The following is a 21,029-nucleotide window of genomic DNA, read 5'->3' as shown; positions in this document are numbered from 1 at the left end:
ACTTGTATGATAAAAAGTTATTTTCTTATTATAATAACTGACTTTTTATTTTTTTTAAAACAATATATATACATTATTGCAATTTTTTTTATATACATATTTTTTTCTGTACACTATCCTGCACATTGTTGGTCCACAGAGGTAACATAATATTAATACACTAACTAATTTTTGAGACAATATATTGGATGGTGGACCTCCATGCTAAGCTTTGCATGAGGTGAATACCCATAATGGGGATAGACTCCAAAAACCATTTTGTGCAGCTATACATACAACTACACAATTTAATTTTCTTATTAATATAATTTATATGAATATCTAATAAACTCTTATTTAACTTTAATATATAGCATCTATAGTTTTATTTAAATATAGCATCCTATTGAAGAATATAGAAATTTTATAATTTTCTTATTAATATAATTTACATAAATATTTAATAAAAAATATTTAATATATATTGAATAGAATGCTATATTTTAATAAAATATCTAGAAAAATAAAAAATTAACAAATCAAAAAAATAAGTAAATACATATCAATTTTTTTAAGAATTTAAATAATATTCTAGCCTTTTATAAATTTATAAAATTAAGAAAAGTTGAAACTAAAAAATTTTAAGTAAAATATTATAATAAAATTACCTTGAAAGCTGGTCTTCCAGTTATTTTCAACTCTGCATGGAATAAATCTGTCAGAGCAATCAGGCCTGCTCATAATATATTTCTTTCCTGTGGGACTGCATTGCTCTAACAGCCTTTTTTCATAAGGTTTACTAAACATTTTTAAGTCTTTCACTAAGAAATTTCAACACAGTTCTTATTTGTTTAGGTATTCGAGGGTACTTTAATGGAAGAGCAGCTAGATTATTATTTTAAAACAGGGTAGATTATTAACCGATCATACTAAAGTTCAATTCAATGTAACACACCGGCAAAGTTAATGTTTATTAGTGATCTGATAAGCAGCAAGAAGACTACTGTACCCCTCGACTGCTAACAATCATTTGAACGAGTCTCCATCTGACATTCCCCATAGCGCTCCTATTATCAATAATCATATTAGTTAATCTTAACAGTTCACACCAACAAATATTGTCTCACGGTAACTATTATATTGTATATTTAGATAACAAATCAATTTGTACAAACCAACGATTGGAATATAATAAATTTTACGTAAAATACGAACCACTTTTAGCCTTTGGCATAAATAAACACTGTGTTGCCATTAAAATTGTAACGTTCTTTTTTAAATCGAACGGTTTCGCGCAAAAAGGATCAAATGTAATATATTATCTGTTGCACTACAAATTCTAAGAAAAATTACAAATTTAATATTTAAAACAGAGGAATCATGGAATTAATATTTAAAAATAACATTTTTGATAAATATATATTTCTTATAATAAGCTTTCAAATTACTTGAATAGAAAAATGTATAAAAAATCTCAATAATCAAATAATTGTGCTTTTTTAAAATATAATGGCATACTGTGACACTACATGTAAAAAGACAAGCAATTGTATGATAAATTGTACAGTTTGTTAATTTTTTATATAATGTTTTCTACTTGCTTAGTTGTGATATCAAAAATAGTGAATCAGTGTTATATATTATAGCAAAACTTTTTAATGAAAATTTTAAATATTGTTTACTATATTATGTGGGGCAAGGAGAAACGAAGCGAAGAGCGAAATTCATAATACCGGATGTCCAGCACTCTTGGGTAAATTTTTATTTGCTCAAATCTCGTCGTGTTATTTATAGTTAATCTGTATTAAGCATAATCGGCCATTTTACATTATCGTGCACGGTGCAGTGACCTCTGTTGTCCCTCTGTGTTTACTCTAATCTATGAGTCTGTAGTTATTCTCTTTACCTACAATTTTTACTTAAATAAACTCATAAAATATTTATAAGAATATATATTGCGTTAGGTGTTAATGTAGATCGAAAAGATTTATTAGTTATCTTTACGTAGTAGTACGTATTTGTGATTATTAATTGAATACTTAACTAGCTTTTCTTAGACTATATACTTTCATATAGTTTACATCTTACATATTAATATATTATATGCAAACTTGCAAACTGCAATTATTAAAATGGAATATCGACGCAAAGTTCCCCGTCACGATGATAGAGATCGCGAGGATACTCCCGTTTATTCTAGATTGTTTGTTGTTCGTCAAAAGGACTTAAACGAAGAAATATTGAGAGAAGTATTCTCAAAACATGGCACAGTAGAAGACATTTATATACCTTGCAACCACAAAACTGGAGAACCTAAAGGTGTTGCGTATGTTAAATTCTCCAAAACTTCTGAAGCTGCCATTGCTTTAGAGTCCTTGAATGGCAAGACAGTTGCTAACAGCAGCCGTCCTCTTAAAATCATGGTAGCTGCGAATCGCTCTGATATTCAGTCTGATGATTATAACAGCGATAAGTATAGACGATTGTTTTTACATATTTCTAAGGATGTAAATGAAGAAAAATTGGAAGAGACATTCAAACAATATGGCCTTATAGATGACATATTGATACAAAGAGACAGGCAAAGTGGGGAATCTAAAGGATTTGCTTATATAAAGTACAGAAAATTTTCAGAAGCAGCAACTGCTTTTGAGAATTGTGAACGGAGATATCGAGCAATATTTGCTCAGCCTAAAGGATATAATAAGAGAACAGAAACTGCTTTTGAAACAAATATAAATAATTTGGCAGTTTCTACAGGAAACCAAAGAAATTCAATTATGGGTATGATGAATGTTGACCCGAAAGGCTACACCAAAGTCTCATTTAGATGCAGTCCCTTTTTAACACAAATGCATGTAGAGTCATTATTTAACATAGTCCCTGGTTTGGTGCAATGTCGTTACTTTGTTGATTTGATGAGAAATTTTGGTAAAGGAACAGCACATTTTTCCAACCCTGTTTCAGCTGCTTATGCTGTGGAGAAATTAAATGAATTTGAATATCCACCTGGTTGTAAAATTTTTGTAAGACCCACAAACAATCAGCAAGAAGACCAAGACTTGCCTTCTATATCCTCCGCTGTTAGTAACTTACGAAATGCTATTTCAACAACATCTGATTCTGCCTCTCCAGACTTAGCACAATTGACACAAGCTATAGCAGAGGCTTCGAAACTGATTAAAATGGCCACAGCAGGGGTTTCCGATGATAATATACCAAACAGTAACGACTTGAATTATTGTAGTGTTAGTTTGCCTCCTCCTCAGCCGCTAGCAGATATTGATAGCCCGGTCGCTAAGCGATGCTTCTTAGTTTGCAAACCTCAACCTCCACCACTTACAGTATTAAGAGATATTTTCTGTCGTTTTGGTAACCTAATTAACGTATATACTTTATATAGCAAAACTGTAGGATATGCTCGATATGCAGTCAGTGAATCGGCTGACGAAGCTATTAAGACATTACATGGGGCAGAAGTATGTGGGATACGCATTAAAGTCCTTGAAGCGGATGCCGAGGCACCCGTTAAGAGGATGAGAAATGAATAAAGACAGACGTTACGACAATATTGTAGACTTACAGACTATCCTTTATATCACTTTAACTAATAAACATATGAACTTACAAACAGACAATATTTTTGGCCATTTTTGGTCTCCTTCCCTTGTTTTCCGTAACAATTATAAATCATAATATTTTTAAAATTATCCCTTTTAAAGTGGACAGACAAATGAAACAGACTCTCTAAGGATATTTTTTTATTTATTTTAAGTTATTGCACACACAGCCTTATTGCTTGATGACAAAATAATTGACAATCCTAACCAATAACACTAATTTGAACAAATCTGCTATATTGCATATTATGTTTTTTTATGAAAAATTGCTAGATTTTTCTTTATTTAAAATGACCACTATAAGACTGAAATATAAAAATATGACAAAACACTATTCTTTTTCGAAACATATGAATATGATTTAACTATTGCTTTTATTTAAGGCCATATTTGTTTGTTCTCTAGGTGGAGTTCCATATTTGTTAATGTTAAATAATATTTATATTGACTAGTCTAAAACTACTGAACTACTTTGAAGTTTACAGTAGAAGCAAACTGAATCTTAAAACTGTTTCGAGTAACAGAAATGAAAAAAAAATCTGAAGTCAAATATTACATAATTAAAAAAATATATATTTAACAACAAAGTAAAACATTGATAAAACATACGTATACATACACTTTAAATTAAATAGCATTGAGAGTAATTTTAAGCAATTTAACATAAACAAATATGGATATTCCCTAAATAAGACAATTTTAATCATCAGTAGATTCTATAATAGCTTGGTCAATAGCTTGCATTAAATGATCCTTATACAAAGTATGCTTCTCCCCATGAGTAACTTTGATTATCTTTTCAGCACATTTGAATTGGTGCAATGCCCCTGCTAAGTCCATTTTATACAACAATATTTTCCCATATTTCATATGTAGGAGACCAACTAATGGATGGTAGTTGCCATAGTAAAATCTGAAATGATTGGAAAAACAGTATTTTTATATTGATCAGAAACAAACACAAAAAAATTACTGTAAGAAGTATCTAATGTCTTTCAACACATCAGCCACATAGATTATGTAGATTTAAAGCAAATTACAGAGTAGACAGAATACAATATCAAGACTGTTCTCCACTTTCTATCCGAATTTCGGAATGCGTGCTGGGCGGCGGAATTCAAAGCTGTTAAGGGCCACATTATCTGTGTACACATTTTTAGGTCTTTATTCACCATATAGTGGTGTACGGAGACAGAATCTGGTGTTAAATCTCTCAAAATCTCTAATAATCTCTCCCTTCTTTCTTCTCGGTTTCCATTAAAATTAAAGACTGCGTGTTATTGTCCAGAACTTAACGCTATATAGCCCCACATAAAAATGAATGAATGGAAAATTACCTAAAGCAAGGTAAAATTATCTCCGCGTATATCTGAAGTATGGCCTTACCTTTCGTTCTCAAGTTTCCACTCAAAATTCAGAATACATGTTGAGAGAATGAATGAATGGTAACATTACATAAAGCAAGACGGTCTTTCGTTCTCCACTATCCACCGGAACTTCACAAAACGTGTTGAATGGCGTAACTAAACGCCGTATGAGGCAAAGATGAATTAATAGTACCAACCTAAAGCAGGGTAACAGCCTCTCCGCGTACTCGCACGCGTGTTCCCACAGCTGCACCTGTATGAGCGCGTCGAACGCGTTGTCTAACGTCTGAGCGTATAATACGTTTAGGGGATGGAGAACCCCCTCTTGCTTCTCTAGACAGAACTTGCATATGTCTACATCTGATTTTCGTGTAGATTAAAATTATAGTATTTTTGCAGTGATAATAGTTTGCAGTGAAAACATTTTTTAAAGTGTTACTCCACACTTAGGAAAAAAAAAATATTTAGAAAACATAAAAATTTAATATTTTGGATTTGAATCTTCTACGTTCAAAATTTATACACGTTTTCTAAATAAGGATAGGATAGGTTTTTTTAGCTCCACGCTGTATCCCACAGACGTAATTCTCAAAGCTTTGCGTGTTGAGTAGCAGAACTCTCGCCGTGCTTTGCCATGTTACCAGACCAATCAAATAAAAATATGCTTTTTCATATAAATGTATTTTCTGTATTGATTAAAGTAGGTAGGAAAGAATTGTTATAACACTACCCTACTTTATACGCTATGTTCTTTACTTTCAAACGATTTTCGTATCTTTATACTTACATGCTTGTTTGTTTGATTCTATTCAATTTGTGGGAACGAATTATTTTCATTTCTCTCTGCTCTGGTAACAGGATAAAAGCCGTCGCTGAGTTCCGCAACACGCAATGCCTCAAGCATTGGAGTTCCGTGGGGAGTGAATCTTAACTAGGTTCCCCCTGCTTATGCGTGATACCGCTCAAGCCAACAAGGAAAATATCTTTTTATAGAAAAAAAGGATACAAGCAAAAGAAGACTCCTTCATGTTAGACAAATGCAATTCACTAAACTCCATGCTTTTGATAAAATTCTCGACATTTTCTTCAGGATATTTGGTCCCGCATTCAGTGCATCTTATGACATCCTTTAAAACTCCATTTTCTTTGCAAATGTCGCCATTTTGATCGTCGCCATTAGTTTCTTCCACTCTAGGTTTTGGTTTCTTAACTAATATTAAATTTTCTTTCCAAGTTATATTTATAGGATTATCACATTTAGCATTGAGACATTTTGCTGCATGCTCATATTTTAAATGATTTTCATCTGAAACAAATATATAATATATTATTAAAATAAAACTAAAGAAATTGGATAAATAAAACACTCTCATGGCAGTGAGGCTGGGTGTGATCACTCATAATGGTTGTGGGTTCAATCCACACTTGGGGAAATGATTACGTCTAAATTATTATTACATATTATATTACACATATTACAAATGAGTGATGGGTTAATTTATTAAATGCCATTCAACGTTTTTAATATCAAATGATATCAGAATATTTTAATGCTATAAAAATTACGTTTCAATTTAACAACAACAAAGTAAGTAAATTGTAGTAAATGGTGTTTATACATTTTACCTATGTGAAGTACTGTTTGTTTAACACTACAAATAAAAAATGACAAGATAATCTCTATAAACGCCGTAGCTTTTTATTTAGATATTATACTTTCATATTGTGGCATAACCAAACTACTTTTGTATACGAAACATTAAAATTTTCTTATTGTACATTCAAGTTGCACATTCAAAATATAGTTTACGTTACCGCTATGTCCCAGGGTCAGTAGTAATTGGGGAACCTGTTCACTTTATTACATTCAACTTGTATATGGTGCATATTCTGTTGACAATCTAGTGACAAGACATTCCGTTTTCCGCCCAATTCCGAAACATTACGTGTAAAGTAACGCCGCGTTATGTCTTACTGGGGCAGCTCAAATAATTCATTACTCCTAGGGGAACCGTAGATAATTCATTCCATTTGAATAGAAATCGAACCCACAACCCGTCGCGTTTACAGCCAGCCTCGAAATCTACAATACTATCCACATTTAAAGCATTTACCGAAGCACCTGTCACACTGGCACAGGAAGTAGTAGTTCTCTTTTAACTCCATTTGCCTCTCGTACGGCGTCTTCATTAAGTCTATGTAGGATATCCTTATCTGAAAGAATAGAAAAATGTGCCTTTAAGTATCTCAAAATTAAAATAATTCTTTTTGGTTCTATTATATTCTGAAATACCACTATTTCTTAATTATCTTAGATGTATGGACATAATCAGGTTTTATTATGCATTATAACAGAAGTATAACCTCTTTCCTGTCCAACCAAAGCCATTAGTTCAAATATCTGAACCAATCTTTTTTATCGGAACCAATCCTTGCGGTACTTATGGAATTCACATCTATATCCATAAATATTAAACAAAATATGAATTTCCAAAAAAAACAAGAAATGCTCCATTATAGCTTTAATATTAATAACACACTATAGCTATGGCTGATAATGAGAGCAGGTATGTAAATAATTAAATATATGAAGTTTATATCCTTGTATGTCTATGTATAAGTATTTTTGTGTGTTTAATTGTATGTCCTCAAGTAAAATTATTTAAAAAAAATCACCTGTTTCCAGTCCAAGCAAGGCATATCTTTTATAGCTCTAATATTAATAGTTTTCCCATCAAATGTAGCGACCGCATTGGGCTCACAACTGTGGTCTATGATAGAGGCACCTATGTAAATACCTGAACCTATAGAGTTCATATCCATGTCTAAGATTGTGAAACTGTTTATTATCATCTGTAATTGAGATAGATTATTTTATGTGAATATATTTTAGTGGTAATTGTTGCTTCTTCAGCATTGAGTTCCGCCACTCATAATTGGGAAACGTGGAGTCTTAACTCTAGTTTCTCTCTGCCTACCCTGCTATATGCTGTAAACAGCTTCCTGCACTATATCGCATATACCAGGGTAAAAAAAAAGAACATGTTGCTTTTTAGTTTGATATTATTAAGGACATTTGACTGTTATTTATACTTAATAAAAATATTCAATACACTTAAATGTATTAAAAATATATTTTTTAAATAAAATAAAATAAATAAAATGTAATTTTTAAATAAAATATATATTTACAATATTTACAAGTAGCTATTGGGTCCTGGAGCAACGAAGTTGATTACTAGCATAACTGTTATATTTATTTGAAGTTATTTTAAAAAATAAATATAAAATGTTGATATCACTAGAAATTATAATATACAACATTTCAATTTATACTGAACCATTCAATTCGAAGTTTTATTCTCATTAAAGAGACAGTCGTGGCGAAGTGGCACAGCGTGTGACTGTAAATGGGAGGTTCCATTTATCTGCTTCTCTGCTAAATGCAGAATACACTGTAAAACTAAAAAACCGACAAAAAGTTTTATGATAGACTAGCGGACGCGCGCAGCTTCGCTAGCTTATTTAGGGGTGAATTCTAATAAACCATGAAACATGTGTTCAATGAAATATTTTTAAGAGTCGAAATTTCAAATTTTATAAAAATCGGTGGCGATTTGAAGATTTTTCCATACAAACTTTCAACCCCTTATTTGCACCTTTAGGGGTTGAATTCTAGAAAACCATGAAACATGTGTTCAATTAAATACTTTTAAGAGTCTGAATTTCAAATTTTATAAAAATTGGTGCCGATTAAAAAAAATCGATACAAACTTTCAACCCCTTATTTGCACCCTTAGCGGGAGAATTCTAGAAAACTATGAAACACGTATTCAATTAAATACTTTTAAAAATCTAAATTTCAAATTTTATAAAAATCGGTGCCGATTTAAAAAAAATTCCATACAAACTTACAACCTCTATTTCACCCCTTTAGGGTTATAATTTTTTAAAATCCCTTCTTAATGGATGTCCAGATTACGAAAGTAAACATCTGTCCAAATTTCACATTTCTACGCACAGCGGTTACGCCTGTGACAAGTCCTTTTATATATATAGATAATTGAAGAATAGAACACAATTATCATATAATAAAAAGTTTCTGAAAACATGATTTGTTAGTTATATTAATATATTACTTACCCTTCCATATATACCCATAAGTTCAACGGTATTTGGTAATGACAGATCTTTTAGAAATTCAAACAACACTACACATAATGAAGTAAAATGATCCATTCTCTTTTTATCTGCTTTTAAATCGGAATAATCTAGAAATAAATTATTAGTAAGTTAATTGGAAAAGAAGAAATTAAAAAGTTATGAAAATAATGTATATTTTAACTTAAAATCATTTATTTTAATATTTTTAGTAAGACTTGCATTATCTGTTTAATGTATTTGAAATGCTGTTATAAAATTAAAATAATACTTTAATTGGATATAAATAAATAATATAATATATATGACATACAAATACAAATTAGGTGAAAAATGAAAAAGTATAAAATATATATATAAATAAATTATTTAATTTTTTTTTAATTATATCTATTAATAAAAATATAATTTATCTTACGTGACATTAAATCTTTCCACATTCTAAATGAAGTTACAGAGTAAAATGCTTTGTAAGTGGCACCATCGCCTCTTTGTATTCTATTTATTATTTTAGCTAGCATACGAGCTGCATCAGGTATTATTTTTGGAGATACTCTTTTTAAATTAGCACACTCCCACTGAAAATTATGAATGTATAAATATTAAATGTATTTCTTAAAGTTTTAATAGGTTTGAGGCCGTTATGGCTACAAGCATGCGAGTGTAATTGCGATGGGTTCGACACCTAATCGGGAGAATGTAATCTTTTATATTTCCTCACTTTGATAACGAGGCACTCAGCACTGACAGAAACATGTGTAACGGAAGTGTCTAATGACAATGGAGTGTCTTAACAGTAGGTTGCCAGGTTATCAAAATCAGTTTATAAGAAACAATGCAAAAGACATATACATTTGTCTTAAAAACCTAAACCTTCTTTTCGGTTTTACCACAGTTGGTTAACAAAAATATTTTGTTCAAATGCCTTATTCTGGATATTTATAAATATAAATATCTAAATATATAACTATGAAATATGATAATAAATTACTGAGAAAAACTCATGTAAACAGATACAAGATCAGTAGTATTTTGGTTGTATATCCATACAACACCCACCACTAGGAAATAATACTCATTTGATATTATGCCAGAAATTTAATAATAGGCCAATATTCATTCATACAATAATAATATAATGTTTCAATTTACTATATACAACTTAGTTTAAAATGGCAATGAGCCATAAAGTTTGCATTTGGTTTGTATTAATCATAGCTACAAGAATATTTTATTGATATAAATACTTGTTATTTTACCACTTTTGTATTTAATTGTTTGTTTTTAATCGTTTGAGGGTTTAAATCTCACACAATTGTTATGTGCTCATAAATGAATATTATAGTGTAATGGATGTGTCTAATGAATCATTGCTCAAAACATAATGTCTCAAAAATTAAGTTGAAAGTGGGGAATGAAGTGTATTAACAGTGGGTTTCTTTTACTCAACCTGCCTTTAATTGAAGGTTTAAATACCACACATTAGTAGGTATTAAAAATTCAGCAACCATGTTGTATCCCATGCACAGCAGGGTAGTGTTAAGACACTCCATTCTATATGGACCACTTACATATTATATGCTTAAAATGATTATTTGAATTTGAAATTAATTGTTAAAATATGAATTTTCTGCCTTAAAAACTTTTTAAAACTAAGTAGGTAAAGTAGTACCTAGGTATTACACAACAGTATCATAATAATTAAATTAAAATAAATAATCAATTACTTACTTTATGATCACTCCATGCGTCTCTCTGACATATTTTGCCACAATAATGTACAAATTGACATCCAGAACATTTAAGTACTTTACATCTGAATAAAACAATAAAATGTACAAATTATTATTATTATTATTTACTTTAAATACATAGTGAAATTTGTAAATCTTTATTTAATTGAATGTAAAAAATGTTATTTATAAAAATATTAAAATTATATCACTCACCTTTGTAAACAATTATCACATCTTATGCCTTTTTCTTTTGAAGACAATATAAATGCAAAAGGTTGCTCTGTCAATATAAGATCGCCGGCTTTGATTGCCGTTACATTTCTTTTTAATTTATTTTTCATATTTATTTAATGCTTTTCCCGTAGCTCTTACGACTATAGAATGTCTAAGTTTAAAAATATACTTCTTCCTATTATCTAACAAGTCGATTTTAAAATTGAGGAATGTATAAACGCAAGCGACTAACTCTTACGTATGTAAGCTCAAAATATTAACTTCAATACCTGCTTTTCTATATATACATATTCAATATCGGTTACATTATTTTTAGTTTAGACGTAGCACATCCATAATAACAAATATCACAGCGGAAAATAAACAAAAACCATTCTAATATTAGCCCTCAGGTGCGCCAAATTCATTTTTATGTTGACATTTGAAATACAAACATGTAGATTACAGATGTTGACTATACGTCAAGTGTCACTTTTATTAAAAATTTGTAGTTTTTGTTTTTAAGAAAACTATTAAATATAAATGAATAACTCTTATAATTGTTATAAAAATGTAGAAGTTTTGATTAAATGTATCTTACATTTAAGTGATAGTTTAGCTATTTATATTGCGATATATTTGTTTTAAAGTTGAAATAAAGGTATGCCCGTCGATAGATAAACAAAACATGTTTAATTATTAATGCCCACTTAGATTATCTGAAATAATGACTATAATTATGAACGGTAACTATAAAAATGTTTAAGATATTTTTGTATTGATCGCATCATACATCTATTACATTCTAAAATGTCAAAGTCAAAAATGATATTTGACTCACGGCTCACGGCTCGGCTCACGTTTTGTTTTGTTATAGTTGTCAAGTTAGTTTATTTTCTCTAATTCATATTTAAATGAATAGGTATTTTAAACAGCCTAGAATAAAAAACGACAACTATAATGTCTTTAATTGTAACAAAAGCAGCACTAGCTTTAAAAAATGCCGATAACAATTTTCAAGTTGTTAAATTTGAAGCGCACAAACCAAAAAAGAAACCAGTTGAAAATAAATTAGAAAGGAGACAAATAGATAATACTAAGAAGGATTTAGACTTAAAGAAAGTTAGGCACGAAATCGTCAAATTCGGAATGTCTGGTTTTGATCCAACAAAGAAGAAGGAAGCAAAAATTGCTTTGGCAGTTAGTTTAGGTTAGTTTATAAGCTTTTTTTTTTACTTTACTTAAACTTTTAAAATTTCTACTTAAATTAAAATATTATTTACTTAATTCCCTCTGGTATACCTATTGTTTTACCGATTTAGATTTATATTACTTTCATAATGTTTACACATACTTACATTTGTTGAATTTCACATTGTATCTCCAGAGAGCAAATTAGGCATATAGAACATAGTGTGAAGATACTTCTTTCTCTACTTTGTTTGTGAATAAGTAGTATTCTTTGAGTAGAGATTGAACTTACAACTATCATGTTTTCAAACAGACATGATCCCATTGCCAATGGAGATTGATATTTTAATATATAAAATTGTTAATATGTTTATTACATTCACATTGTGTCACTTTTTTAGGAGCTATACCGCCTAAAAGAAAATATATAAATTATAAGGAGCTCATGCAACAGAGAAAAGAAGAGAAATTAAAAAAAGAAGAAGAAAAACAATCAATGATAGCAAAAAGTGTTTTAACAACTGGCATTAAGAAGAAAAAAAATACGAAAAATGATGTGGGACATTTGTTAAGCAGTTATGGAAAGGTATTTATTAACCTGAAAAAATACTTAACAATCCATACCTATCCATACCTATATTATAAATTCGAAAGTAACTCTGTCTGTCTGTCTGTCTGTCTGTCTGTCTTTTACGCAATCAGGGTCAAACCGCTAATTTAATTGTGATAAAATACTCATACAGAGATACTTGAGGGTCTCGGGATGAACATAGGATACTTTTTTTTCTCATATATGTAATATTTTCGATATATACCAATATATTAAAATACTTATTAATTTGACTTGCAATTTGTTCCGCCATGTTAATAACAACTGTCGTTGCTAGGCAACGATTTGCAAAGTTTTTGTTAGAAAACGTCACCCAAAATGAGCTTGCTTAACGCATCTCTCTATTGAAAACTGAAAATAATTTCATACATATATTTTATCGTATTCGTATAGTTCAAGCGGGCGTAGCCGCGTTCGGGTCCACTTATGACTTGTTATGTGCTTCTGTAATTAATTATGGTAAAGAGAAATCTTTCCTCCAATAGTCTTTTTATTTGGTGCTGAATATTCATAAATTCAAATGTAACATTTTAAATTTCAGGTTAACAAGAAAGACTTGAAGAAGGACTTAGAAAAAGGAGCAGGAAAAAAGAGAAAGAAATAACCTATATTTTTAATAAATATAATTATTACTACTAAGATTATGTAAATAAAATTGATATTTAATCAAACAAAACTGTTTATTTTTTCTGAAGAATCCATATATCATTTTGATATATTATTTAAAATTATACATACTAGAAATAAATGTATATTTCATTTAATTATCAAGGTTGCTTAATTAGTTAATTCATTAGTATAATTAATTTGTGATTTTTGCAAGAAAAAAAAACTGTGGTTCATTTAAAGTGGTGCTAACAAAAACACTGTATATGTCTGGAATATAGAGATTGTTTACACAGAATTATTTATATATATATATATAGTTTTGTTTATTTAAATTTATTTATCTAGTATTAATAGTTAGCATCTGGGGTTTATAACAAAATGCCCACAATTTATTAGTAGTACAGCAATATGACTACACTAACAATATAAATGAATTTAATAATTATTTTATTCTAAGATTCTCCCTATGGGTGGTAAAATCTGGCTGCAGTCTAGTCTCCATTAATATGAAGCTTAGCAGTTTGATATAACTTGTTAGCAATAAACCGACAATAAACTGACAGGTGAATGCTACTGCAGTATTCCTGGGACCTGTGAAACAGCGGGTTTCTAAAATCGTATTTACACATAAAAATTTTCATTTACAACTTGTGTACACTTGTGTATAACCTTATATTAAACTAGCGGACGCGCGCAGCTTCGCTTGCGTATTTAGGGGTGAATTCTAATAAACCATTAAACATGTGTTCAATGAAATATTTTTAAGAGTCTAAATTTCAAATTTTATAAAAATCGGTGGCGTTTTAAAGATTTCAACCCCTTATTTGCACCCTTAGGGGGTGAATTCTAGAAAACCATGAAACACGTGTTCAATTAAATACTTTCAAGAGTCTGAATTTCAAATTTTATAAGAATCGGTGCCGATTTAAACTTTTTTCCATACTAACTTTCAACCCTTATTTCACCCCTTTAGGGTTAAAATTTTTCAAAATCCCTTCTTAGTGGATGTCCAGATTACGAAAGTAAACATCTGTCCAAATTCCACGTTTCTATCATCAGCGGTCACGGCTGTGCGTGCGTCTTACCTCAGTCAGTGAGGACAAGTCCTTTTATATATATATAGAATAGATATCAACTCATTACGTTCATTACATAAAAAAATTAAAGCCCATTTCTGCCTAAATTTCTTCCAACAGTCAGAACTATTAATAATACTTAAATTAATGATTCAATATTCAATTCTACAATTTAATGAGTATTTATCAAATTAATTAATGATTGCTACTGTTTCATATCACTTATGTAACTACTACAATTAAAATAATTACTTTGTTATAATTGTCGATTATTTAATTAATTTAATCCTTTCTTAATTATAGGTGGGGGTAAAATATTGATTTAAATAGGTGAATAATTCGCAATTGAACATCATTACCATATTCTATTCCATTGTGATAACATTATTTTACTATCTTTACGCGTCTCTCGCATATAACAGTGTTAGTGTTTATAATAATATTTGACTGTATCAAAAAAGATGGAACTGCATCTACATTTGTCTTATGCCTTCCGTTCTTTGGATCGTAAGTGGGGCACACCTGTAGATCTGGAAGATGAAAATCTAAATACTTGTGCTCCAGCGATAGTAGACGTCCCAAATACAACGTTTTCCTCTGAAGACTATTTAAGGACATTAAGGCCTAAAAAGGTTAACAAGAAAAGATGCGATTCGTTCTCTAATATCTCCATTTCGAGAATTTCGTCTACTGAAGAATTGAATTTTAGTGCTAGTGACGAAACACTAATATGTGATACTGAAAATATAGTGATTATAGAGGATAAAAGTAATAAGATTTCATCTATCAAGAAGTGGAAATTAAAGAATGTTGTGAAGAACTTCAAGATGAATACTATAGAATATTTAGAGAAAAAATTCAAAAGGGAAGCGTGATATACCATGGTGTAGTTCCACAATGGAACAAAATGATTTTATTATTCTTACAGCGTTATTGTAACAATATCGGAATTGTCCAATCATCAAGTCCAAATCAATTATTAAGAAAAAATCCGAAAGATTGAAATCTGTGGATGAAAAGTGTGAAGATTTGAACCTGTGACCACTAGTGTTAAGCATTGCGTTGACGGAAGTATAGTGTCTATTGCTTTAGTTTAATTGATAGACATTTAAATTCGCAGAAGTCCTACAATTTATGTATTTCCTGTGAAACTTGTATGGACGTCTAATGGTATACAGGATGAACGTAACCAATGAATTTATTCTAGTTTTAAGAAATTATGTTATTTTTATTACACTTCAGTTATTTATTACATTGTTATTATTAATATTAGTAAATATATAAGATTTTGTGGAAGCTTATCGTTTATTATTCTTTTTAAAACCCTTTTTAATTTAAAGTTAAAATTTTAGTGTTTAGTTTAATGATAAAATAAAACAATTATATCATTTAATATTATATATTTGTATAATAACTAGGTATAATTAAAATATGTACAAACATATTAACATAAATAAAGTAATATTATGCAGGCAAGTTCATTTTTACAATAAATAAAATAAAAAAGTTCATTAAAATAACAAATACATTATATGTTACACATACGGCTCAAAATATTTAATAGCAGTCGTCATAGGTTTTTCGTTGATTTTGTTCGTTGTTAAGGGATTCTTCACTCTCATCTTTATATCTTTAGGCTTTAATACGTTTTTATGATTAGCACTAGGCGGTCTAAGTCCTAAGTAATTTTTAGAAGGAGAAAATATGGATTTAGAACTGAGTCCAGAAGTTTCCAGAAAGAAATCAAAAGATCCTTTACTTTTGTTGAAATTAGTAACGGTGTTATTTAAGATCATTCGCGGTTCACATTTAACTGTGTTGTAAGATCCACTGTTGCTGCCCGAAGAGTTACTAGACTCAATATCAGAATTCCTTACTGATTCAGTTTCAACGTTTTCGATATTTGATAGGAGATCAGGTTTATTGGAAAGCTTTGCATTTTTGCTTTTATTTACATTCTCGTTCTGAAGAAATAACTCATTTTTTTCTTCGCTTTCATTATTATTATCATTTTCAGGTACAGTATTGGTGACAGGGTGTTCTGTCACAACATCAGATATAGAACCGTCGCTGCTGCCAGAGCTAATTCGATATTCCTCCGCAACGATGCTACCGAGTTCATCATCTATTTTAAACTCTTCGAAGTCTTGAGACAAATCAAACTTGTCTATGTCATCAAAATATTCAGTTTTACGTGGCTCTGCTGCTTTTGGTGTACTATTGAATTGGTTATCTAGATCTGTTAAATTAATCTGCTTACCACCTGTCTTGGAACCTTTGTTTATTTCTGAGAGAATAGAAGACACTGTATTACCCATCTGAATAGAGCCACGCGGATCTACTTTAGCTTGGAGAGCGTGAGCGTCTTCATCTGGTATGATAATTTCAGTTACATGTGGTAATTTCGGTATATCTTTGTCGCTTATTTTATTCTGTATTCTTGGTAAGGAGACCACTTTAGCCACGCTGTCTCTCTGATTGGTGTGGACTGGATACTGTTCATTGTGAATTTCGACTGTGGGCTGCGTGAGTAGCAATTCCCTCTTGCCGTTACTGACTACTGGAACATTTATCTCTGAAATGGAGCAGTAGTCCGGTTCCACGGTTTTTATAGTGGCCATTTGTCCCACGGTTCTCGTCTTAACATCTGCAACCCGTTGGTTAGCCGCAACGGCGTCAGAGTCTAAAGGCTCCATCGCTTGTTTGACAGAGTTTTCAGCTTTCCATTTAGCTGACAAGTTCTTTGGTTTAGGCGGCAGTGCTGGAGGAGTTCGTGGCACCTTTTTCTTGTTAAAAATTTTCATGGCACCCAAGCTGTTATCTTTAAGATCCATGTTCATTTGATTGCGACTTTCTATATTCGCGGCTATATTTTTGACTATAGAACCTTTGATTTTAGGAACAGTGTTTGATTTGTCCATGACGGGTGATGAACGCGTAGGAGGCGCAGGTTTAGGTTCGGAATTTTTAGTAATGATCGGTTCATATTCATTACTATAAATACTTTGTATCTCATATTGAAAGCCTTGTGCCGTGTTTGGCACTTCATAACTATGTTCTGAAGCTGTTTCTAAACTAAACTTGACGATTTTATTAGCTCTTTTGTCTGTCCTTGGCAAAGTGTGGTTTGAACCAGGGCTTACTCTTATCTTATCGTCGTATGAGATACTATTAAGTGTAGAGAACTGCACTCGTTTTGTAGCTGCTTTAGGACTTGGACTGGGTGTTTCACTCGACTTAGAGTTATCATTGCTACTGTCATCTAAAGAATTTTGTAGCAAAATTTGATTTACACATTCCAAGACAGGATTATTTTTATATATTTCATTAGGTGGAGTGTCGTCGGCATCGCTTGTACTTGCGTACCAATTCTCACTGGCATCTGCAGGAATGTTTTTATTAGAATCTAAGATGTCAGATTTTTCTTGACAGTTAGCTTTAAAATTATTATTAATATTGTTTTTCAACAGACTATTGCAGAGAACTTCATTTTTAGCTGATATAACTTCAGCGTTTAGAATTCCGCTATTTAAACCTTCCATTAAAAGATTATCGGTGGATTTTGATTTCGTATTTTTAAGAGAAACTCTTTGGTCTAGACTATCCATTTCTTGCTCGGGATCGCTAACATTGCAATACCAAGGCTTTTCTTCTCCTTCATCACTTAGAATTTTATTTAAAAATATTCGCCTGTTAGCTTTGATTTCATCGGACGCCTGCCGTTTTATTCCATGGAGTCTTTCCATTTTCGTTGAATATGTTTTATCTGTATCACTTTGAGTATTTTCAGATTTTTCTTTAGCTGCTTCATCAATCAGCTGATCTATTTTCAGAGAAGCTCTCCTTATGTCACTTGCTATTTGACTTGCTGTTATATCAGCATCGTCACTATTAACGAGATAGTTCATGCTGATGCATTCTTCTGTACTACTGCTATTCATGTGATTGTTATATACATTCTTTTGTATATGTTCGTTGTTCTTATTGTTATTCTTTCTACCAGAATATTTTCTAGATCTTCGAAATACATCTCTGCGGCTGAAGGCTTGTTTATTTTTAATAAATGTTCCTTTACTTCCAACACTGACTGTATTACCCTCTTCACTCGAACTCGAATTTCCATAAACTATGTCATTTTTAGGCAATTGAAAACTTTTACTTAACCTAGTGTTTTTTTGAAATGCTGGTGGCGTCTTCCTTTCACGATAGCTACAGCTTCTTACGAAACTGTTTTGAAATCTAGAATCTGTGCTTTCTAAGCTTTGGAACTCTGGGTCGGTTTCGATGTTTGTTTGCTCACTCGTGAAGCCAAGGAGTTGTTGGCAATTGCTGCAATATGACTTTCGAGCTTTCAACTTTACTATTTCCTCTTGCTGTGATCTGATGATTTTATCTTTTTGTAAGAGAGAGACATTTATTTGTTTCTGCTCTCTACTCAATCTGGATTCTAGAAGGACTAGAGATCGGAGAACTATTGCGAGTTGGTCTTGTCTAAGGCGTCGTTCTTGGGCAGCATCTTTGTCGCGTGCTGCAAGTGTTTGACTGGCTTCAACGAGCTGGTGACGTTGCTTTAGAACAGATTCTGACTGTTGTTGTAATGCATTCTTCACAGCGTCAAGCTCCCGTCTCAGCTCCATCGCTTCTGAACTACTGTCCATCTGTAAGAAGAGAAAATGAAAATATTAGTTTGATTGTAACAATTCATTACGAATTAGGGTTTTGTGGTATACAAATAATTCGTATAGTTATATTTGCATTATGCTTATTATTTATTTATTAAAATTTAAAACATAAAAGTTTAAAAATCTTAATATTTATGATACCATTGTTAAGATATATAATGTGGGCAAGAATATCCAACGTGACATTAAAATATAGATATAGTATTTCAACACAGGCCTTTAGAAGAAACCAAATGTCAAGATCGAGAGTTGCACGTTTTTATAAAAATAACTATTTAATAAAATATACGATTAAATTGACAGTGAGGTCAAATATAGTGATACATAATAGAGTATGCATTCCGATTTCCTTCTTTATCCTATACAAAATCTAAATCCCTACAGAGACGTTAACAATAAAAAATAAATTATTGACACAGCAAATAAGAATCTCAACGAAGCTCGATAAGAATATATGTATAGTTGAATTGGTTAGGGTGTATCGATAGTAAGCAAGAGGAGCAGGTTTGAATCTCGCTACGTTAAAATTTCTATACCATTGTAAATATTTTCCTTTTTAAGAAGCATTTAATATTACTAATTTATTACTAACATAATTCAAGGTCAAGCTGTGTCAAATCAGGAAACAATAAAAATATAATTAATTAACTAAATCATTAATTATATACATTATTCAATTTCATAAATTCATATAATTAGTTAATTAATTTATAACATTAATTCTATAAAATATTTAAGTCAGATTTGAACTGACAACTATCAGGTTCAATTAAAACTAACCTAACTGCGTCTCGTTAACGACATTATAGTAATAAGTAGTAAATCATCTGATAATGATAATGACAACAAAAAACAAAGTTTATATACAATTTTTTATTGCAATAACCCAAATATTAAGAAAATAAAAAGATAATCTATGAGCAAAATACATTTTTTTCATAGATGGTTAAGCGATTCGCATTGACGTCTCAATCGTACAAAGTCCGCAACGAATTCGATAAGGAGGTCAACGGTATCAGGAAACTGTTATCGAAAGCGGAATAAGCATTTACTTTATGAAATGGCAGAGATTTATTCGTATTCGGTGTACCAACATTAGTTTTACTATATTAGTATCTAGTTTTAACTAAATTTGGCTTTAGTAAAAAAAGTTTTTAAGATTAGTAACAGTACTAAAAATAGATTTATGAAACTAGCTTTCTAAGTTTGCTGAGACATTTCTTTATCATTTTTATTAATGATTTTACATTTTAAATAATGATAAAACAAATTTGGAAACGTTGATTAAGTATTTGTAAAATAAAAAGTTTGTCTAATTGACCACTCCAAATAGTTTTATAAGTTAGATTTTAAGCAAAACATAGTTTTAAGCAAAAACTTTATTGTTTAAACTAATTGCTTTTTACTAATTTAGTAAACGTATAAAAAAATGAACATAGCTGGGTTTAAACAGTTTCTAAGCGACACGGGTTCAAATCCCGGTACGTTCAAATAAATATCATACGACGACACCTAAGACGGCTTTTCTGCGAAATTGTGATCACTCATCGGTTGGATGGGATAAGCTGAAGATCGAACTGAGTGGCGTGCTATTGAAGAGGTCCCCATTCTATTACGGCGTTGAGTTGCGCGAGCAATGTCTCGAAAATTAGATGGAAAGTGGAGAACGAAGTTATTGAACACTATGTTCCCTCTGCCCCAAATGCGTAAAGCAGCAATTTTTTTCTATATATGGTCTGCACGTGCATCTTCACATTACACAAATGATAATTTATATTCTATATA

At 30.8% G+C, this 21,029-nt stretch overlaps 5 protein-coding genes across 7 annotated transcripts in view; 2 read left to right on the top strand and 3 right to left on the bottom strand.

Annotated features, from left to right (window-relative positions):
- The window catches only part of fzr (fizzy and cell division cycle 20 related), a 59,189-nt gene extending 57,957 nt beyond the window's left edge, over window positions 1–1,232 (bottom strand). Inside the window, exon 1 of the mRNA XM_085192760.1 lies at window positions 648–1,232. Coding sequence (XP_085048886.1) covers window positions 648–786 — 139 coding nt within the window. The 5' untranslated portion in view covers window positions 787–1,232. The remainder of the gene's footprint in view (window positions 1–647) is intronic.
- A 592-nt stretch (window positions 1,233–1,824) lies between these two features.
- On the top strand, window positions 1,825–3,610 carry LOC146534822 (RNA-binding protein 45-like). The gene has a single exon (XM_085192471.1). The coding sequence runs from the start codon at window positions 2,112–2,114 to the stop codon at window positions 3,528–3,530; it is 1,419 nt and encodes a 472-aa protein (XP_085048597.1). The 5' UTR covers window positions 1,825–2,111; the 3' UTR covers window positions 3,531–3,610.
- A 117-nt stretch (window positions 3,611–3,727) lies between these two features.
- On the bottom strand, window positions 3,728–11,524 carry Smyd3 (SET and MYND domain containing, class 3). Its single transcript, XM_085192469.1, has 9 exons — window positions 11,077–11,524; window positions 10,859–10,943; window positions 9,546–9,705; window positions 9,110–9,237; window positions 7,643–7,819; window positions 7,081–7,180; window positions 5,973–6,272; window positions 5,164–5,326; window positions 3,728–4,512 (listed from the first exon to the last, which is right to left on the bottom strand). The coding sequence occupies exons 1-9, from the start codon at window positions 11,202–11,204 to the stop codon at window positions 4,299–4,301; spliced, it is 1,455 nt and encodes a 484-aa protein (XP_085048595.1). The 5' UTR covers window positions 11,205–11,524; the 3' UTR covers window positions 3,728–4,298.
- Window positions 11,525–11,934: 410 nt separating this feature from the next.
- LOC146534820 (40S small subunit processome assembly factor 1) lies at window positions 11,935–13,553 on the top strand. The gene is made up of 3 exons (XM_085192472.1): window positions 11,935–12,286; window positions 12,669–12,853; window positions 13,419–13,553. The coding sequence occupies exons 1-3, from the start codon at window positions 12,037–12,039 to the stop codon at window positions 13,479–13,481; spliced, it is 498 nt and encodes a 165-aa protein (XP_085048598.1). The 5' UTR covers window positions 11,935–12,036; the 3' UTR covers window positions 13,482–13,553.
- Window positions 13,554–15,942: 2,389 nt separating this feature from the next.
- The window catches only part of LOC146534818 (uncharacterized), a 50,064-nt gene continuing 44,977 nt past the window's right edge, over window positions 15,943–21,029 (bottom strand). For all 3 annotated transcript variants that reach the window (XM_085192713.1, XM_085192714.1, XM_085192715.1), the window contains one exon: window positions 15,943–19,220. In XM_085192713.1, coding sequence (XP_085048839.1) covers window positions 16,098–19,220 — 3,123 coding nt within the window. In that variant the 3' untranslated portion in view covers window positions 15,943–16,097. The remainder of the gene's footprint in view (window positions 19,221–21,029) is intronic.

Source organism: Heliconius melpomene, chromosome 11 (assembly GCF_056956725.1).
Source record: "Heliconius melpomene rosina isolate 202511_hmr_F chromosome 11, ASM5695672v1, whole genome shotgun sequence".
Classification (NCBI taxonomy): Eukaryota; Metazoa; Arthropoda; class Insecta; order Lepidoptera; family Nymphalidae; genus Heliconius; species Heliconius melpomene.
This window is presented reverse-complemented; position numbering and strand designations above follow the sequence as displayed.

What these genes read in the sequence shown, in the direction of transcription:
- LOC146534822 (XM_085192471.1), top strand. Translation starts at nt 2,112, where the DNA reads ATGGAATATCGACGCAAAGTTCCCCGTCACGATGATAGAGATCGCGAG.
- Smyd3 (XM_085192469.1), bottom strand. Translation starts at nt 11,204, where the DNA reads ATGAAAAATAAATTAAAAAGAAATGTAACGGCAATCAAAGCCGGCGAT. An exon ending in ACGCATGGAGTGATCATAAA is followed by an intron (nt 9,706 to 10,858) that starts GTAAGTAATTGA and finishes CATAATTTTCAG; the next exon opens with TGGGAGTGTGCTAATTTAAA. An exon ending in CCAGTGTGACAGGTGCTTCG is followed by an intron (nt 6,273 to 7,080) that starts GTAAATGCTTTA and finishes TATTTGTTTCAG; the next exon opens with ATGAAAATCATTTAAAATAT.
- LOC146534820 (XM_085192472.1), top strand. Translation starts at nt 12,037, where the DNA reads ATGTCTTTAATTGTAACAAAAGCAGCACTAGCTTTAAAAAATGCCGAT. An exon ending in TGCTTTGGCAGTTAGTTTAG is followed by an intron (nt 12,287 to 12,668) that starts GTTAGTTTATAA and finishes TCACTTTTTTAG; the next exon opens with GAGCTATACCGCCTAAAAGA. An exon ending in TGTTAAGCAGTTATGGAAAG is followed by an intron (nt 12,854 to 13,418) that starts GTATTTATTAAC and finishes TTTAAATTTCAG; the next exon opens with GTTAACAAGAAAGACTTGAA.